Source organism: Candoia aspera, chromosome 8 (genome assembly GCF_035149785.1).
Source record: "Candoia aspera isolate rCanAsp1 chromosome 8, rCanAsp1.hap2, whole genome shotgun sequence".
NCBI classification, from domain to species: domain Eukaryota; kingdom Metazoa; phylum Chordata; class Lepidosauria; order Squamata; family Boidae; genus Candoia; species Candoia aspera.
In genome coordinates, this window is record NC_086160.1 from 40,249,907 (window position 1) to 40,268,443 (window position 18,537).

Consider the following 18,537-nt stretch of genomic DNA (forward strand, 5'->3'; position numbering starts at 1 on the left):
TAAGTATGGTTTTAATGTGCTGAAATATTAGAAATATAACAATGTAACTGTTATACAGAGCTTGTGATTTTGTAGTTTTCCTGGGCAAAAGATTGTAGGCACTATAAAATTACTTTTAAAAAAACTTTTATAGTGTAAAGTATCATATCAACAAATATAATGGGGATGGTAGCAAGTTTATTGATGTGATATTATGTATTTTAAAGATTTGTTTATGTTAGATCTCTTTCTAAATGAACGACAGGGCATTAATATAATGACATTCTGGCTATAGATTAGTCTGCCTTAAGTAACTCTATTGATTTATCCTTTATAGTACAGGTAGTCTTCCACTTATGACCACAATTGGGACCGGAATTTCCATCGTAAGTCATTGTGGTCGTAAGTCAACTCACCACATGACCAGATCCAATTTTATGTCCACTTTTACAATGGTTGTTAAGTGAATCCAGCTTTCCCAATGGATGTTTTTTGCCAGAAACCATCAAAAAAGGTTACAAATCGCGATTGCATGACCACAGGATCCTGCAACTGGTTGTAAATGTGAGCTGGTTGCCAAGTGCCCAAATTGCAATCACGTGACCGTGGAGGTGGTACAGTGGTCATAAATGTGAGTGCACATCATACAGCACTTTTTCCAAGGTTATTGTAACTCTGAACCATCGTTAAACGAATGGTCGTAAGACTACCTGTACAGTATTTTTATAAACGCACATTTTTATGAAATCCCTTTAGATTCATGGATTTTTGATATTGGGTTGTACCATTTACTTCTGAAATTGCTTCTTTTTAATTTAGATTTTTTTAAAAAAACATTTACAGTACTTCTTGATTAATGCACCAGTCCTGTTGGAAGATTTTGTAGGACAAGCATAATGAAATATGGAACTCATTTATACAAAATGCAGTAGATTAAAAAAAAAAAAGAATGATAGTTGGGTTATATAAATGTATTAGAAATTAATATATATGTACTTGAATATTATTTACTGTATATTAAGTAAGTATATATAGAATTGTAACTGTTAATTCTTACAATGATATATTATTTTTTCTTTTTTTCTTTTTTCTATTGTATTTTTTTACTTTTTAAGCACTTCTTATGTTTAGGTTTTTTTTCTTTGAAAATTTATGTATTCGCATTATAATTATCTTAGTGGGTTTTTCCTTTTCCTTTTCCTGTTAGTATTTTAAAAGAAATTAAAAAAAGAAAAAAAATTCTTTCTAACTTGAGGATGCTGTTACCTAGGGACATGCTAGCAATTTGTTACTGTTTTTCCTTGATTGAGTTATGTGACCCCTTCAAAAACAACAAATACTGGCCTAAGGCAAAATAAACAAGAAACATAGTATGTTACTGACATGTTTGTAGTCAGCTAATTGTTAATGTTTAACCTTTTCAAAAATCCATCAGCTTTCCCACCTACGACAAATGTGCCTGGTTAGTTTTTGTTAACGGTGGTCCAGTGAATTCCTCTAAGAAACAGGAAAACAAAGTGAGTGAGAACCATTGAAGCTTCTTGACCAGGGCTTTTGAAGCGTTGAGATAAACCAGTCGAACATTCTAGTCCGCCACTGGAGAAGAGGAGATGCCAGGGTAGATCTCAAACATTGTAGTCATTCAGGCTCAAAGTATGGAAGTGAATCTTAGGAACAAATACTGCGACCTTCTTCAGTTTGGTGTCCCTTAGCTGCATCCCCAAACATGCAATTTCCGCCCAAGAAGACAGAGGCAGCATTGACTTGGAATTATGGAAATCAGCAGTTGTGGAGAACTCCAAATGTTGGGTAACTGTTTTTGCATATGACTGCTTTGGGCAAATCCACACAGCCACTTTGCTGACTCCTATCCCCATGGTGGAGTCTGCAGGATAGAGTCATCTAACTCTCACATTTGGCTGCCTAAACAGTGAGCTTTTGCTATGCTCTCAGCATGGGTCAGTGTGGCTAAGGGCTATCTGCAAGGTGGCAAAATGGTGATCAAAGCCCTGTTCATTAGGAATTTTTGGGACCTGGCAGTCTTGGCTGAGTTGGTTTTCCAACAGATGTTTGGATAGTTAAAATCTCCCACTATCACTTCCTCCCTTGAAAATTCTGTAATCTGGTCCAGGAGGGTGTCTAGAGTTGCTTCCCCTACCTATGCTCTATTACATGAGTTTTTTCCCTCCAAGTTTCTGTCATATTCACTTCCCTATATTAAACTTGTACTTTTCCCTGTTTGTTTCCAGCACTCTGTATTTGTATAGAGATGCTAGAATCCTAGGTCATGTGAACTGACCTATTTCTTTTGGTATTACTTGCTTATTATTAGGTCTTATTGGGTCACTATCTGTAGGCCATCTGGTAACAGCCAGAGCATATGGAAGACTGCAGCTTGGAACATAAGAGTGATTATTAATAAATAATATGAATTAACAAATGAAAGAATGTAAAGTAGGTATGTCATGTGTGAAACTAAATAAAGGTGAAGGTGTAATACTATTGAAAGAAAATGGTCTGATCTTGTGAAGTTGATGAATATATGAAGAGAAGTGATGGTGAAGTTATGAACAAAAGGGATAAAATGTAGATATGTTGGAAAGAATTTATTGATGTCGCCTGAGTTGTTGTGGGGACACATGAAAACATATGGCCACTAGTTGGTGACAGTTGTATGTTATACTCCAGTGAATGGCAATAATGGAAGAATCAGATATAAATTTTGGAAAATAATTCTAGAAGAATGCAACCTAGATATAAAGTTATTCTATGGATGAACTGGGAATCAGATGAGAGAATATAGAAAACATGATTAGACCATTTGGAGACCATTTGAAGACCCAAGAATGAATGAGAATTGTGACAATTTGGTGAGCATTTGCTTAGAAGAAATCTACTTCTTTTGAACATATAGTTTAAAAATAAGACTCTTTATACATACTGTATACATCACAGTAATTAATATAAATCTAAAAACATTAGAAATTTGAGTGTTATAATGGAAGATTGAAAGAATTAGTACAAGATATAAAGGTGATGAAATGTATTGGCAGTATTAAGGATGGAGCTTGAGAAAAAAAAAACATAGAAGAAAAGGAAAGAAGCAAAATTTTAGTGGAATAAAAATAGAATGACCAGAGAAAAAATTCTGTATGAAAAAATATTAGAAGGTAGATTAATCTCCCAAAAGAGTGAAGAGAAATTGGATGTACCGTAAAGAAACAAGAAGTATACATATAAAATAATGTCACAAAAAATGAGGATTAGAGAAAGATATTATATAATATGTATAGTAAGAAACAGATAGTTGTAAAGAATGTAGTCAAGGAGATCAAGAAATGGTTAAAAGGCAGAGAAAATGTAGATAGGTTTTGATACAAATAAAGATTATTTTGGAAGAGGGTAAAGAACTTTAACCAAGACCCTCCACAAGAGTGAATAGAATTAAAAATAAAAAGGATTAAATGGTTTGGGATGAAACTGAAGTGAGGGAAAGCTGGCAGGAGTATTTAGAATGATAGTGATATATCAAAGTGTGGAATTGAGGCTATCAGTGGTAATTTTCAGGGGGGAAAATGATGAAAAGGAAGCCATATATGATTGAGAATGGATCATTATGATTTGCTTCCAGAGCGCTTCTGCATGGCTTGCTTAATATGTGTAATGACATAGTCTTGCCTGACAATTGGAAGATTGTTGTTTTTGTTTCTTTAATCAAAAGGAAAAGTACCATGAGTGAATACATAAACTACAGGCAGATTCATCTGTTGGCTATGCCTTCAACAAGATATTTCATGGAACTTTAATGAAAAGAGTATAGGTGGTGACACTGAGAAAAATTTGGGAAGTAACTAAAGGCTGGTGATGAGCAGACCAGAAGTTTGCTCTTCAGCATTGAGAAAGATTATTAAATGTTTATTATAAAAGAAGTTTATTACACTCTGCTGATTTAGACAAAGTGAATAGGCATGAATCATGCCATGTTTAGCACAAATATAGAAAGTTGAAGGTTGGTTGATGAATGTGATAAGTCTGGTACAGTATATGACAAAAGTAAAGAATGTGTGAGAATAAATAACATTCCTAGCCAGCAGTTCATTACTGAGCAAGGAGTAAAACAAGGATGTGTGATGTTTCCCTTGGATGTTTAATGTATTTACGGATCCATGTTTAAAGGATGTTTTTATTTTTGTTAAAGGAGTATTGGTTGTGAATGTGAATGCATGTGTACTTTTGTATGCAGATGATGCCCTGGCATGATTTGCATACAAATTAGTTGTAGCTTATGGTTACTATTTTTTTTCTTTTCTGGGCTCTGAATAATGTTGCTTATCCCAAAAGGGAAGGATATGTATATGTGTAAAAACTGGAGTTCCTAATGTGGAAATGGTTTCACACCACAGCTTTCAGAAACTTCTTGCAGGATACCAGGTTCTTTCACAGTAAGGCAAAGAATTCAACATGACAAAAGTTTATTATTCTTGTCCAGAAAGGTAAAATTTTGTAACTGATGGTCTCAAATCATAATTTAATTAAAACAGTTACTTTTGTAAAGTGCAGTTGAGTAGAAACATTAGATACTAACAAACTCAAGTTCAGATTCCTGATGATAAACTTAAATTGTCATTTAACTGAAATCACATTTTTGCACCTGGATGTCAGAATTGAAACAGTTAACAAAAATGTCAGCAAAACAGTTTTCTCCTCTCTATTACAAATGCTGGTAGAAGTGAGTATGGAATCTTCTCACTCCTCAAGAATTAATTCCTCACGTTTAATTCTTTCTTGCATTTTATAGCATCACATTAATAATAGAACTGTGCAAACCTTTCAAGAGAATGGAAGTGCATACCCAGCTTCTCTCTTAGAATCAATAAAGCAGTTGTGTATATATTTCTATGTTTACACAACTGTTTCACAAATTGCTCGCAGCTGTATTTACATGTATGTGGATACACCTATTCAAATGCATGGGCATGCCTTCAAAGAGCACTAACAGCAACTTCTGGAGCCTGGAAAAAGGTGCAACTGCTTAATCATTCAAGAAGGGGCCTTAACATGCATTCCCACACATTTCAAAGCACATCCATCAGAAGGGTTGGACGGTCTTAATATATATTCTCAATCAAATGATGAAGTTAGGTCTTTATTCAAAATGGGCCTAACCTGAAAGCTCATAGTATTGCAGTAGTACAACTGAGTGCCTCTGAAATCAAAACTAATTAAGATAAAGTCACAGATGGAGTCCACCCTGAATTTTTGAATTGGATCAGAAGTTTGATTTACTGATATTATACCACTATCTTGAGCCTGTATAAGCCAATTTGGAATTTTAGGAATGTATCGTGGAAACTCAAACTTGTCTACCATATGAAATTTGACTGTCATTAAATGGCTGTCATTTGGGTGATAAGGAAACACATAAGACAAGATCAGATCAGACCTAGGATAGAGGAAACAAACAGTTGAAGTATATAAAACTTCAAGGTTTTAAGTAAAATTATTGGGGTTTGGGGAAGATTCTGTTATGGGCTCATTTCCCCAAAGGCCAACCACTTAGAATTATCTAAAATTATCACAAATTATAAATAATTTGTGGGGCAAAGGCCATTAAATTTGTTATCAAGAGAAAAACAAAACTGACTGCAACAGCTTTATTGGCTACTTTGTAGTTTCTTGGTATAATTTTCAAAGTGCTGGTGATCAAGCATTTCAAATTCAAATCATGTTGAACTCAAAATACTCTATTTCAAGCCTTAGTGGTTGTTCTGAGTTTGAAATGACTTGATTCAACCATTTCAGAAGCGTTTTGAGCTCAAAATGGAATGGTTGAACAACTTATGTCACAGTTATGCATCCTTATGCTGCTAAGGACTAGCTTATTTGCAAGAATTTGCAAGGTTACTGATGTGATATCATTATAGGTCTTAATTGTTCAATTGCAATTTGTCTTTTCATTTGTGTCTTATTGTTAAGTGCCTTAAAATCTATTTTAGGTAGAAAGGTAGGATGTACATTTCATAAATAAGTATTTCAAGTATAAGGTTTCTTATATCCAATTTTTTTCTTCCACACATTTACATAGGCATTGGCACTAAAGATGGAACAGCAGAAAAGGATGAAGATTTCAGAGGAAAAGCTCAGAAGCAGGTTCAGTTTAATCCAGGACAGACTGTGGCTATTTGGCGAGTAAGAATAATTGCAGATAATAAATATGAAGAAACTGAGACCTTCCAGATTATTTTGTCAGATCCAGTTATGGCTGCCCTGGAATTCCCAGAAAGAGCAATGGTGGAAATTGTTGATCCTGGTGATGGTACGTTCCTTTTTTTCTGTTTTGTTTTGGGTTTTTTTACTCCTATGATTTACATAATTTGGTTGCCATTGATTGGAACAGAGTCTTAACAAGCTTAATATATTTTGTCTTTGCCATAATTGAATATTATATATTGTCTTTCCACTCTTTTTCAGAATCTACTGTGTATATTCCTGGGTCAGAATATAGAGTAGAGGAAGATGTTGGTGAGCTGTTAATTCCTATCAGAAGATCTGGAGATACTAGTCATGAATTAATGGTTGTTTGTTCCACTCATCAAGGTAGTTTGTTTCTTTTACTAACTTATGCCTACCGTAAACACTGTATTTGTGCCATAAAGAAGACTTTGCTTTTACTTAGCACAGTATATCCATTTTAAGAATAAGAACATAGATTAATTTGTAAGGCTAAATAGTTCCAAAATGTTCTGTTGCTAGTGAAACTAAATTTTTACCTGTTACTGTTCACTGTAAAATATTTTCCCTTTTCTTTCTAAACTGTTCTGTTTCATTTGATGAAGAAGAGGTTTAACAAACTATAGGAAAGCATGATCAAAGGGATTAAAAAGGTCTGAAGAGGATGGGAAAAATAAGAAGATGATACAGTAATTACTCAATAGAAAGAAGGGTACAATAACTATATGGGTTTTCTTCTTTTCATTCCTTTTCCTTTTCCTTACTTTCTTTTTTGTTGTGTTGTGTATACTTTTACTGTATTGAAAAATTCAGATGGATGGATGGATGGATGGATGGATGGATGGATGGATGGATAGATACAAATGATCATATATTTAACTAAGTTCTAGGCAAATACGTTTGGTATCATACTTATTTGAAATACAGGTCAGCAACATTCATAGAAATCTGGTGCTATCATGCAATCGTACCTTTCCAAATTGCCCCAAATTTTATGGAATATTAAATGTTCCCAAGATTCCAGGGATCCTTTGCTAAATATTGCAAGAGTTCTGCATTCCTAAATAAGATTGAAGAAGATTCAATAACCTTGTACAAGGTCTAATGCAATGTTATGGAAATATCAATATTTTGCAATATTTGTCTATGTTGTAATGCTGGATTGGTTGGTTTTTCTCTGATTTAAGCTTTTAGATAAAGAATGTTATGTTTACTTTCCTGGGCAATATAAAATTTTCTAAAACTGGAATACAGTGCATTCATGAATTCCCACTAAATCTAGCGGGATTTATTTTTGAGTAAACTTGCATAGCACAAGGTTGCTGGTATATTTGTCAGATGATTTGTAAATTGATTTTGGAAATATACTGCCAAGTAGCATGTAGAAAGGATGAATGGATACTGAAAAATATGTTGGATATTCTAATATGAATACAATGCCTCTGCCTCGGTATTTTTCTTGTCTAGCTTAGTCATACCTTACTGGGAGGGCTGGTGGAAGATGCATGTAAGATCATTTTTCCCTAATACTTTATTTCCTTATTAGGCAGGATGTACTTCTGCCTGGTGCACATGCTGAAAGATTTATGACCCCATGGGTTAGACAGCTAGTCAAGTTGTGTTTGTGAAGCATGACAGCTGTTGGTCAGTCTCAGATGTTAGGTATGTCAGCACAGCTGCGGGATGTAATAGGGGGATGAAAGTATTAAAACAGGTTCATAGCCACTTAAAAAAAAAATTTAGATTCCTTTGGTTAGAGGATTTCATGTTGAACCTTACTAGGTGGCCTAACTAGAGACAGAGTTTTGATAGAGTAAAGTGGTGTAAGCTTGTTAATTGATTTCAGGGCTTGCAGCTTTATGCTCAGTTAGTTGGGAGTTAGTCTCATTTAATGCAGTAGAACTTTGGAATAAACATTTGGAGGACTGCATGTGTACAGAGTGATTTTATTTTAAATTGGAAAGTAATATTAGACTCCTAGACATTCAGAATAGTTTGTGGGGGCAAGAAAAATGAATGTTTCATTTACATTTGACCAGCTTCTATGTAGGGCCTAGAGTCTTCCAAGTTATACTTACAGGGCTCAGCATGTAAACTTTCCAGTCATCTTTTGATGCTATGAATGTGGAATGCAGTGGAGAAGGGAGTGAATAGTTCAGCTCTTGTTATGTGCTGTTTATGTTAAATGTTCATTACTTACAGCTATCACTATAAGTACAGAGCAGTAAGGATTGGAACTGTGACTGGAGGCGGCGGGGGTGTGTGTGGAATCGGCTTACTTTGATTCTTCCATTCTTTTTCACCTTGTTGGGATCAGTCCTATTCATCTTAGTCATGTTTATCTAGAAGTAAATCACAGGGAAGGCAGTGGCACCTCCAAACCGCAAATGTTAGAGTAAGCTATGTTATCTCTCAAAAAAGCAGAGTTTGAAGTGCACTCTTAGTATTTTTGTTTTTTAGCCAACATAATCTAAATTCTCTGTTAATTGAAAAGACAACCCACTGCTTCAAATAAATTATTTCCTTTGTAGAGTTGCCCTTTTTAGAGATAAGAGTTCTTCTTTACATTCCTGACATTTCTTGCCAAACTTTATGTACTCCCCAGATAGAGCGTACAAATGTTACCTCCACATCTGATCTGAGAATAGGGATAGTTGAGCTTCTCTGTATAGCAATATCTGTACTTTTCAGTTAACTGTAGGGAAAAGAGTGATTGATTATAATGTGCTTATAATGTGCTTTTATATTTTCTTACAAGCCATTTCTGGAGGATGTATTATGCACAAATAATGCAATGTACAAATCACATTAGCTTAGTTCTCACTATGAGATAAATCAGTGTCTTGCATCAGCCAGTTTGATTGTTCCAGTGCCTGAATATTCCTGCATGATTTCCTTTTCTTCCGAACATTTATGGCATGGGGAAGCTTAGTCTAGAACACTTCTTTACATTCCATCTTTAGATAAAAGGAATGTTTAATATGTGGAACACTAAATATGGAGCTTAAAAGTCCAAACTAGTAGAACAGCCCAGACCATCCAGACCAAATGTAGAATTAGACATTTGGTAGAGAATAAATCGTAGTATATATTTACAGGTTAATACACTTTACAGGCTTAGTTTTAAAAGTATCATTTTCTAAATGAAAGGCAAAAGTAAAAGAAATATACTGTATGTCTTCTATTGATAAATAAATACATCTAAATACTTAGCTGTGCATCACAGGATGTGTATGTATGCATGCTGGTGTTCTTATTCCTAGCATTTCTTGAAAAAATGTCTTATGCAACCAAATTGTAATTCCATTCGTTGGTTTATCCAGTCTCTATTTGTGCTAATTAAGACATAATGTGGACTTCTAATATAATATTATATGGAATATATAATATTATATGGAAGAAGTACAAAAAATATTGAACTTTACATGTTTCAGCCTCTCAAGAAGATTGAAATATTCTGCTTTCGCTCTTAATGTAGCCATAGTTTATCATTAAATCTGAACTTGAAGTGCTCATTCTGGTTAGTTTCAATTCTAGTTAGTTTAAATAAACTAGATTGACAATATTGTTTGTTCACTAGAGTCTTTGCCCCTGTCATAAGGCAAACCTAAACTTCTGGTATGTACCCAGAATAAATCCTTGATTTAATGGATTTATAGGAAGAAGGGTTGTCCACTAGACCCAAATGCCCATTAAATGGCAAATGGGGTCATTTATATGTAAAATTGTGTTAGATAAAGGTAAGGTTTCCCTTGACATTAAGTCCAGTCATGTCCGACTCTATGGGGAAGTGCTGATCTCTGTTTCAAAGCCGAAGAGCCAGCGTTTGTCCATAGACACTTCCATGGTCATGTGGCTGGCATGACTAACTGGAATGCCGTTACCTGCCCGCCAAAGTGGTACCTATTAATCTACTCACATTTGCATGTTTTCAAACTGCTAGGTTGGCAGGAGCTGGGACTAACAACAGGAGCTCATCCCGTCATGCAGATTCAAACTGCCGATCTTCCGATTGGCAAGCTCAGCAGCTCAGCGGTTTAACCCGCAGCGCCACCGCGTCCCTTACAAAATTGTGTTACATATGCATAATATGCAAAATGAATGTTACACAAGCATAAAATATCAAACAGATTTTGTCCAGTATATCCTAAGTCTGCTAAACTAAAATCTGGTAAATCAAGACTTCACTGTTTAAAAATTTTCTTACAGAATCTGTTATATTTATATCTGATTAAGTGGGAATGATCCACAAAGTTTTGTAATATAAAAAAACTTTAGTCTTAATAAAGCCATAAATAAAGCCAGTGTATGGAAAATGGTCCAGGAGACATAAGTATAATAAATAATAATAATTAATAAACAATGTGCAATTATTTAAACATGAATAATTAACTTAGTGGAAGCTTCCTAATTATAATTGTTTCTCATATGAAATGGGGAGGAAAAACTTAAAATAATTCTAATCCTTTACATGTAAGGGCAGATCCACTGATTTATAATTTTTATAGCAAATTTTATAATAAATTGAATTCTGTGATGAGTATATGGTTGATAAAGGAGAAAGTACTACACTATTTATATGAAGGTATGACTATTTTTAATGTATATTTTTTCACTTATTTTTATTGTCTTGGTAGAGTGCCAGAACACTATTTCATTACCCAATGAAGTGTTTGTAAGATAAATTTTAATTAGGTCTATAAATTTGCTACTGTCTGTATTAATCTTAAGATATAAGACCTACTGTAAGCAATGACAAGAAGAGAAAATTCCTTTTTTAGAAACTATTAAGTGTTTTCTGTAATATTACAATTGATATTTTTTAATGATGGGCTTTATTATATTTTGCTGCATTCTCAATGTTTCTAAGTAAGTGGTATGTGTATATGTGTGTGTTCATATCATATTAACATGTGTTAATATTGTATTTATATTATATTTCTATCTCCATATAGTGCCAAGTGTAACTGGTGCTAAATTTTGTTCACAGATCATCTTGTTAGGAAAATCTGGTTTTCAATATGTTCATCTTACCAGAGTTTTGCTGCATGTATATAATCTGATCAAACCTTGGAAATCAAAGGAAACTGTTTTCTATTATTGGACATGTAATCTACAAATCTATAGAAACCAGTTTGTCGATTGGTTTCTGGTAATCAAGTGGGATGTCTGTACAATACTGTACTATGTAATTCATATAAAACTCCGCAAATACTCCCCAACCTGCAACTGTTTAAAAAGTCCAAGTGGCTTTTCATTATGTTCTGTCTAGAATAACCAACACTTGATTGGGAGATTCACACACTTCTAAAAGTAGATAGTATTTTTATTCATTTATCTGCAGTTATTAGGCAGATTCCTGTTTGCTTTCCATAGGCATTTGACTGGCTACTATGGAATTCAAATGCTGGACTCAGTAGTCTGTGGTCTAATCAAATATAATCCTTAATTTCTTCTAAAATTGACCTGGGAAGAATTGGAGAAAGGAGGACTTCAGAAATTGGATTTTGTAGATTCATAATTACACTATTGTTTCCTTTAAAAAACCTGGAGACTGAAAAAAAGGAAGTTGTGTCACATGCTACTGTTTCCACAGCTATCTGTAATCTATCTATTTCACACATGTGCGCGCACACACACATATCAGTGATGGATCCTTCTCTTGAGCAGCTTGCCTCCTGATATCTGGAATGTCCCAACCCTAACCCTACCTGTTGGGTTTTGGAAGAGCTTTGAAGACATGTTTTTTCAGGAAAGCATTTGAGGACAAAGAGAATTAACCTACACCCATTAAGTGGCACAGGAGATGTTAGATTCTTATGATTCTGTTTTTATTTTGTTCTTGCTTGATGTAAAACACTCAGATCCACTAATATTTGAGCAGGGTGTGTGTGTGTGCGCGCATGCACACACGTATCTATCTGCACATATACATACAAATACAAATATTGCAAATATGATACATATTCACTGTCAGTTCTTTTCCTTTCCTTTTAGGGACTGCCACCGGCACAATTCCTTCTACGGTCTTGTCTTATTCTGACTACATATCTCGTCCTGATGACCATACCAGCCTAATTCGCTTTCATAAGGATGAGAAGGAGAAAATCTGCCGGGTCATAATTATTGATGATTCACTTTATGAGGAAGATGAAAGTTTTAATGTCACGTTAAGTATGCCACTGGGAGGACAAATTGGAGCTGAATTCGCCACTACAAAAGTCATAATTTTAGCTGATAGAAATGATCGTGAGTAGAAAGAATAATGATAGAGATTTTCTTTCCAAATTTTATGGTATTCAGTGCATTCATCTGACTTTTCTTACTATGGGTATGCTTACACAATACAGGTAAAAGTTATACTCCCTGGTTTGCACTCATGAGGTCTTGTACTTATGTTAGTCAGTTCTTGGGTTTATCTGCACAATCACAATCACTATCTCTATATACAGTATACTTTAATTCTGGTGTATATTATTGTTTAAGTTCATGTCTTGAATTATAGAATCATATTTTGAATCACGAATTATGGCTTAACTGGTATATGCTGTTCTGTTGTGGGCATTTTGTTGTACTTTTACTAGATGGGTTTTTAATTTATTTGAATATTTAGTTCTAGTTTGGGGTCTGATATGATTTTTTTATTCATTACTTTTAGCTTTTAGTTTTAGTAGTCAGATGGGTATAAATTATAAAAAAAAATATTTCCTGGAAAGTTGAACATTTGAGACAGAACTGACTCTCAAATTATTACTTAAAAGCAAAATGAGTTGGATCTGGACTACAGGCAATACACACTGTTGCACAAGAATACTTTGATTCCTGCAATAAGACTGTTCTCTTTAACTGTATAATCCAGATTTGATTTGGTTCTCAAATTCTTCAGAGCAGATTTTGGTAGAAGTTTGTCAGCCAAAGTTGTCTGCACCACTGGCACAGATGCTATATTAGATTCTCAGAAGTTTGTTATATTTAAGTGTCTTTGAAGTTATTGTAAAAATTTAGTCATCATTTGGCTCATTAAATTTAGAGGGGAACTAACAGAAACTAACTTTCACTACAATCATATATATTCTGCTCAGAAATTCTGTTGAATTCAGTCTGGCTAACTCCCATTTCTATAACTAGGATTGAAACTTTAGTCTGCATTCAACCCTCTGGAAATAAATTAGATATTTCTATATCGATACTATATTAGTGTTAAGCACCTGTACTTGGAAGTAAGACCCCTTGATTTCTATTTAACTTACTTCAATTGTTTTGTTCTGAAAATTGTATTTCTAACTGATTCCTTTTAATGTATTTATATTCTCTATAAATTCCAAACCAATACATATTTGAAATCTTACTATTTTAAAAGATGGATTGCTTACATGAATATGTAGTATAAAACAAATTCTATCATAGTATGAATAATAGCAGCATCCTTCCTCTTCATTTTCTCACCTATTTTCCACATGAATAGTGGAAAAAAGAATGGAAGCATGTTATATGCAAATATCTATTTCTGGCCTATTGCCAGCATTTGTCTCTTTCCATAGCTGTGTGTAAGTGCATTTATACCCTTGATCCCTTTCAGATACTCAGAAATTCTCCTCTAAAAGGAAGCACTTGACTTGTTTAATAATAAATACCACGAGGTTGTCTGACCTAACAGATACATGAAGAAGCTCTAGTTCTTTTAAATGTCATTTACATGTTTATGATATGCTGGTTCCCTGCTTTCTCAAAATGCAGGAATTCAGGCAGAGAACACCAGACTAAAAAGATGAGGAAGAGGGGGAGAGAGAGGAAAGAGATCATGAGTGAGTTTCCTCAGTGGAGGATAGAAGAGACTGGACTACAGACATCCCAAGAGAGTGAAGTTGGTCATGCCATAATGGCTTCTTCATTAAACAGAACACATATAAAGCCCATTACACGTTTCACTTGCATGGCATCCCTCTTACTTTGTCTTGTTCTTGCTAACAAGAAAGGAGGATAAAGAGAGAATTAAGCAACTGTGAAAATCAGAGAGCTGTTTTCTTTCCCAGATTTTAAAGGCCAGAAGATTGGGGGGAAGGGGTACTTCCTCGGGGAAAAAAAAAACCCATTTGGCAACAACAGATGAACCCAATTCCATGCTGTGTACTTGTCTCAAGACTAATGGCATTAATGGGCCCAACAATCAGAGTTCCGCCGTGCTTCTTATCTCGACTTGATTTGGCGTCAGGCAGCCTGCCTGTCTGAGTGCAGCACAGAGCAGTCTTTCGTTGTTGTGCACAGTCTTAAGCGTGAAAGTAGTTCAGAGGATCAGTTGCTGGTTGGAGTCTTCAGTGAAAAACTTCTCATAAAAGTGCATAGTGTTGTGTTTTAAGGAGCACATTTCCTAAGCCACTGTGCACCTAAATATTTTTTGGAGGGAGGGGAGGGGTTCCTGAATGCAGGTAGCAGCATCTTGCTGTTCTTATTTGGGTTCATACGTTAAGCAGAGCTGGGCCTGCTTAGTACTTTAGTGGGAGATAATTGGGGAATACCAGTGAGGTGTGATAAACTGAGAAGCTGAAAACATTTTGGAAGAAGGCAGTAGCCAACCATTTCTGTATAATAGCCAAAAAAATTGCAGACTGTGCCCATTTAGTTACCAGGACTCAAGCTCAACTTGAGAACTTTTTTACGTTCATCTTTTTTGGAGAGGGAATTCTTAAGTCGGGCCATTGGAAGAGAATTAAAAATATATTTTTCCATATTACACTGAATTTGTGAAAGAGGAAGCAGATCTACAAGACAAGTTCCAGGAATGAGAAAAATTGCTGCTAAAATATCTTTCTGATGTGCAGTTATATATTTTTATACAAGTTGGGGAAGAAATGGTATCAGAGCTGAGAATGATGATATGGATGGATGGATAAGAAAATCAAGCATGTAATGGATGTGGGGAGGGGAAATCTGCACATTGGAAAAGTGAATATAGCTTTATTTATTGGTTTTAATTCAGATGTATCAGCACTGAGAAATATTTTTTAACAGTGGAGTTTTAAGCTAGATTCCAGCAAACTGGGCACCAAGGAATGCTTGGCAGTAGGGTTGTTGTTGCAGTCGGCCTTCATTTACCAATGTCTGAGAGGAGACTCTGTGATTGTCCCAACCCAGAGAAAGAGATGAGAAGCCTTGGAGTGCTCAGTTTCATTATGTACAATAAATGAGACAGCCCCTGCCTGGCATCATTATATCTGCAGCTGTCATGAATGCATTATAAGAGTGTTGGCTCATCCACGAGGTGGCTGTATAGGTTTGTATGTATCTTGTTATGGCCATTTGGAAGGCAAAATTGATATGGGGTTGGGCGGTTGGGTGGGGGAGCAGGCACCACTTCTCAAGATTGTCTGAAAAGGTTGCAAACAAAATTCAGATGGCTTCCCATCACATTTTTTTTTAAAGGGAGAAAGCTTATTTTTATATTCCGGAAAAATAGTTTGGAACTTTACTTAAACATAGGGCACTTCCTTTTCTACACTATTTTTACTCTCTAATTGCCAATATGATACTGCCCTGTTTCAGGAGACATCCCTGAAAACACGCAAGGAACACATGTTCACTTATGAACTTATCAGTCAAGTACAAGAAACTCATTAAATCAGGGTACCACCTCCTGTGCTACTGCAGATCCTGAGTCAGCAAAAATACCTTCATTCATAGAAAAGGATTATAAAATACATTGTTCTCCTTTCATGCTTTTAGTGCATGTTTCATGCATTTGTCTAGTGGTCTGCAAAAGAAATCTGTTGCAGTGAAGGGAAGCATCCTTACTACAAAGACATCCTTCTGTTAAATTTAAAAGCCTCTAGCAACTTGTTGCAACTTACATAATAGTATGTCAGTATTTTTTCAAATCTACTGCATGTTGCTACATTGGCTGCAGTGGGACAGAGAGGGAGTGATGTCTACGAACTATGTCAACAGATAGGCATCAGGACTAGGATACTACAGCTTTAAGTGGAGAGGAGAACAGTGTTGTCCTGAATACAGGAACTAGGGTGAGGAAAGTATACTTTCCAGTCAGAAAATGGCCTGCCAATAATTCTGGTAAGCTACAGTAATGGAAAAGGAAAAAATCAGCATGGCTTTCACTGTAATAAATTCTCCAGAACCACAAATAAGTTAACTCAGCTTCCCAAATCAAGTAACATTAAAAGATTGGACCAGCCCAGACTGTTTCTAAACTGCTGCAAAACCCCTGAATATAGATATCCAGAGAAAGAACACTACTAAAAGAGAAATTGGAAGGTGTAAAGAATAGGCAGTTCTGCTTTCACAGATTAATTACTACATATATTTTTATGAGGGACTAGTTAAACATGCAGTTAAATGACAGAAGGGAACTTAATAGTGCAACATATTTTAATAGGATGGTAGATTAAAAATTAGATGAAAATAGGACAGAAGTTGTACACATCTTCCTAATGTGTTCCAGCATTTCCAGCAAATGAGACAACAGATATTTGACAAATTTTAAATAAATATCAAACAAATTTTACATGCCATTCTGGCCACCATACTGTAGACTAGAGTATTATTCCTGCTTCTATGTTGTTTTAAAAACAAAAAAGAGCAGAAAATGGAAACAGGATGCTCTTGTAATCAGAACAGTGAAGAACAATGCAGTTAACTTAAGAATCGTTGATGACTTGATGTCACATAATCGCTGAATCAATGAGGTGGAATGGTTGGGTCTTGAGGTGAAAGGCTGGAGATTTCAAATCTCCTCTCCTAGAAGCTCTCTAGATATTCATGCATTGGCCCTGCCTACTGCCGTGAGATAGTGGCTTGATTATTGCCATGCCATCATGCCACCAGCTATCTTCCAGGGGCACCACTCTCACACAATTTGTGTGTGTGAGAGAGAGGGCTTTACACCCTCTGCTGCATTGCTGATCATTAGAAGGCAAAAATGCAAGAAGTATAATAATATCAATAGTGCGTGTAGCAAAGAGGCTTATAACTAGCTAATTCAGTCCTTTCTTGCTTCTTTGGGAGCTAGAGAAGTCCCACTAGGGCTAAACGGACTCCTTTTCAGCCTTGACCCAATAATTCCTGATGCATATTCCTTGTCTGACCAGCACCTTCCACTATTATGAATATCTGGCAATCATACATTCACAGCACCTAAATGACCGGGCTTTGTTTTTAAATTGTGCAGGCTTATCATAAGGTGTTTGTGAACAAAACAGGATATCAACAAAACAGGATATCAGTCAGAATATCATAAATAGCTTGATCTTCATGGTCTTGTGTGTCTGTGCAACTCTGGAGAGAAAATATTCACTTGTTATTAATAAATGTTCAGATATGCATTATTATTTTTTTCTGTAAGGCTGGAATTAGACCCTGAAACAGAACATAGTAAGTGGCAAAATCAGAATGCTCTGGTTTCTCTTCAGTTCATGTAAAATATGAATAAAAAAAGTTACTTGCTGAAGATTGAAATATCATATTGCCTTCTTGTATCTAGATCAGGTAGAGGTATACCTTAATTTTATGGATGATAGATACCTTAGAAGCAAATTATAAGAAAAAAGTTTAGATGCAAGATCTCTTTTGATTATTAACAGCAAAGTGCTAATCAGAACCCATACATCACTCTTGGTTTACTGATGTTTATTTAGTATAGAAATTATTTAAATTGGTACAAACTGAGTAAAGTCATAGGTATGTAAGGCCTTTTTCAGAATGTTTATTTTCTTATAAAGCCCTGGGCAATCAACCTCTACTATGGTAACAAGTTATTCCCAACTTCCCACTGTTTATTGCCCTACATAGGTATTTATCATCTTCTTATGGAGATCCATATGATTGAGAAACTATTTCCAACCTGATACCTTTCAGATGTGTTGAGCTTCAATTCCATAGACTTCAGCCAGGTATTAGTCATGCTGATTGGAAGTAGTGGGAACTGAAGCTAAGGCAACTGAGGGAATCAAGGTGCGCAAGACTGAGCCAGATGATACAGCAAATGGACAGTTATTTAGAAGTCCTACATCTTTTGTAATTTTTTGAAGGACATTGTTTTTGACAATATGCAGAATACTCCAATAAGTGGACTTTTAATATTTTGAAGTGTTGGGAGAACTTGACTTTCTTGAACTAACTGGCTGCCATTCTTTCCTAGAGTGATCTATGAGGAAATTAATAAGAATTAATATGCAGAATTATCTGGAAACTGACGACAGTACCCATGCTCTGTCCCAGATTTCAGCATTTTGTTTATTGATTTTATTTGTTTAAGTTATGGTTATAGGTTTATTTAAACAAATAAATAACTACCACCTTAATAATAAATCCTGTCTG

The 18,537-nt window shown here is 35.1% G+C and overlaps 1 protein-coding gene across 1 annotated transcript in view; it reads left to right on the forward strand.

Annotated features, from left to right (window-relative positions):
• Window positions 1-18,537, forward strand: part of FREM3 (FRAS1 related extracellular matrix 3) — a 75,704-nt gene that overhangs the window by 31,420 nt on the left and 25,747 nt on the right. The window contains exons 5-7 of the mRNA XM_063310723.1: window positions 6,065-6,295; window positions 6,451-6,576; window positions 12,208-12,459. Coding sequence (XP_063166793.1) covers window positions 6,065-6,295; window positions 6,451-6,576; window positions 12,208-12,459 — 609 coding nt within the window. The remainder of the gene's footprint in view (window positions 1-6,064; window positions 6,296-6,450; window positions 6,577-12,207; window positions 12,460-18,537) is intronic.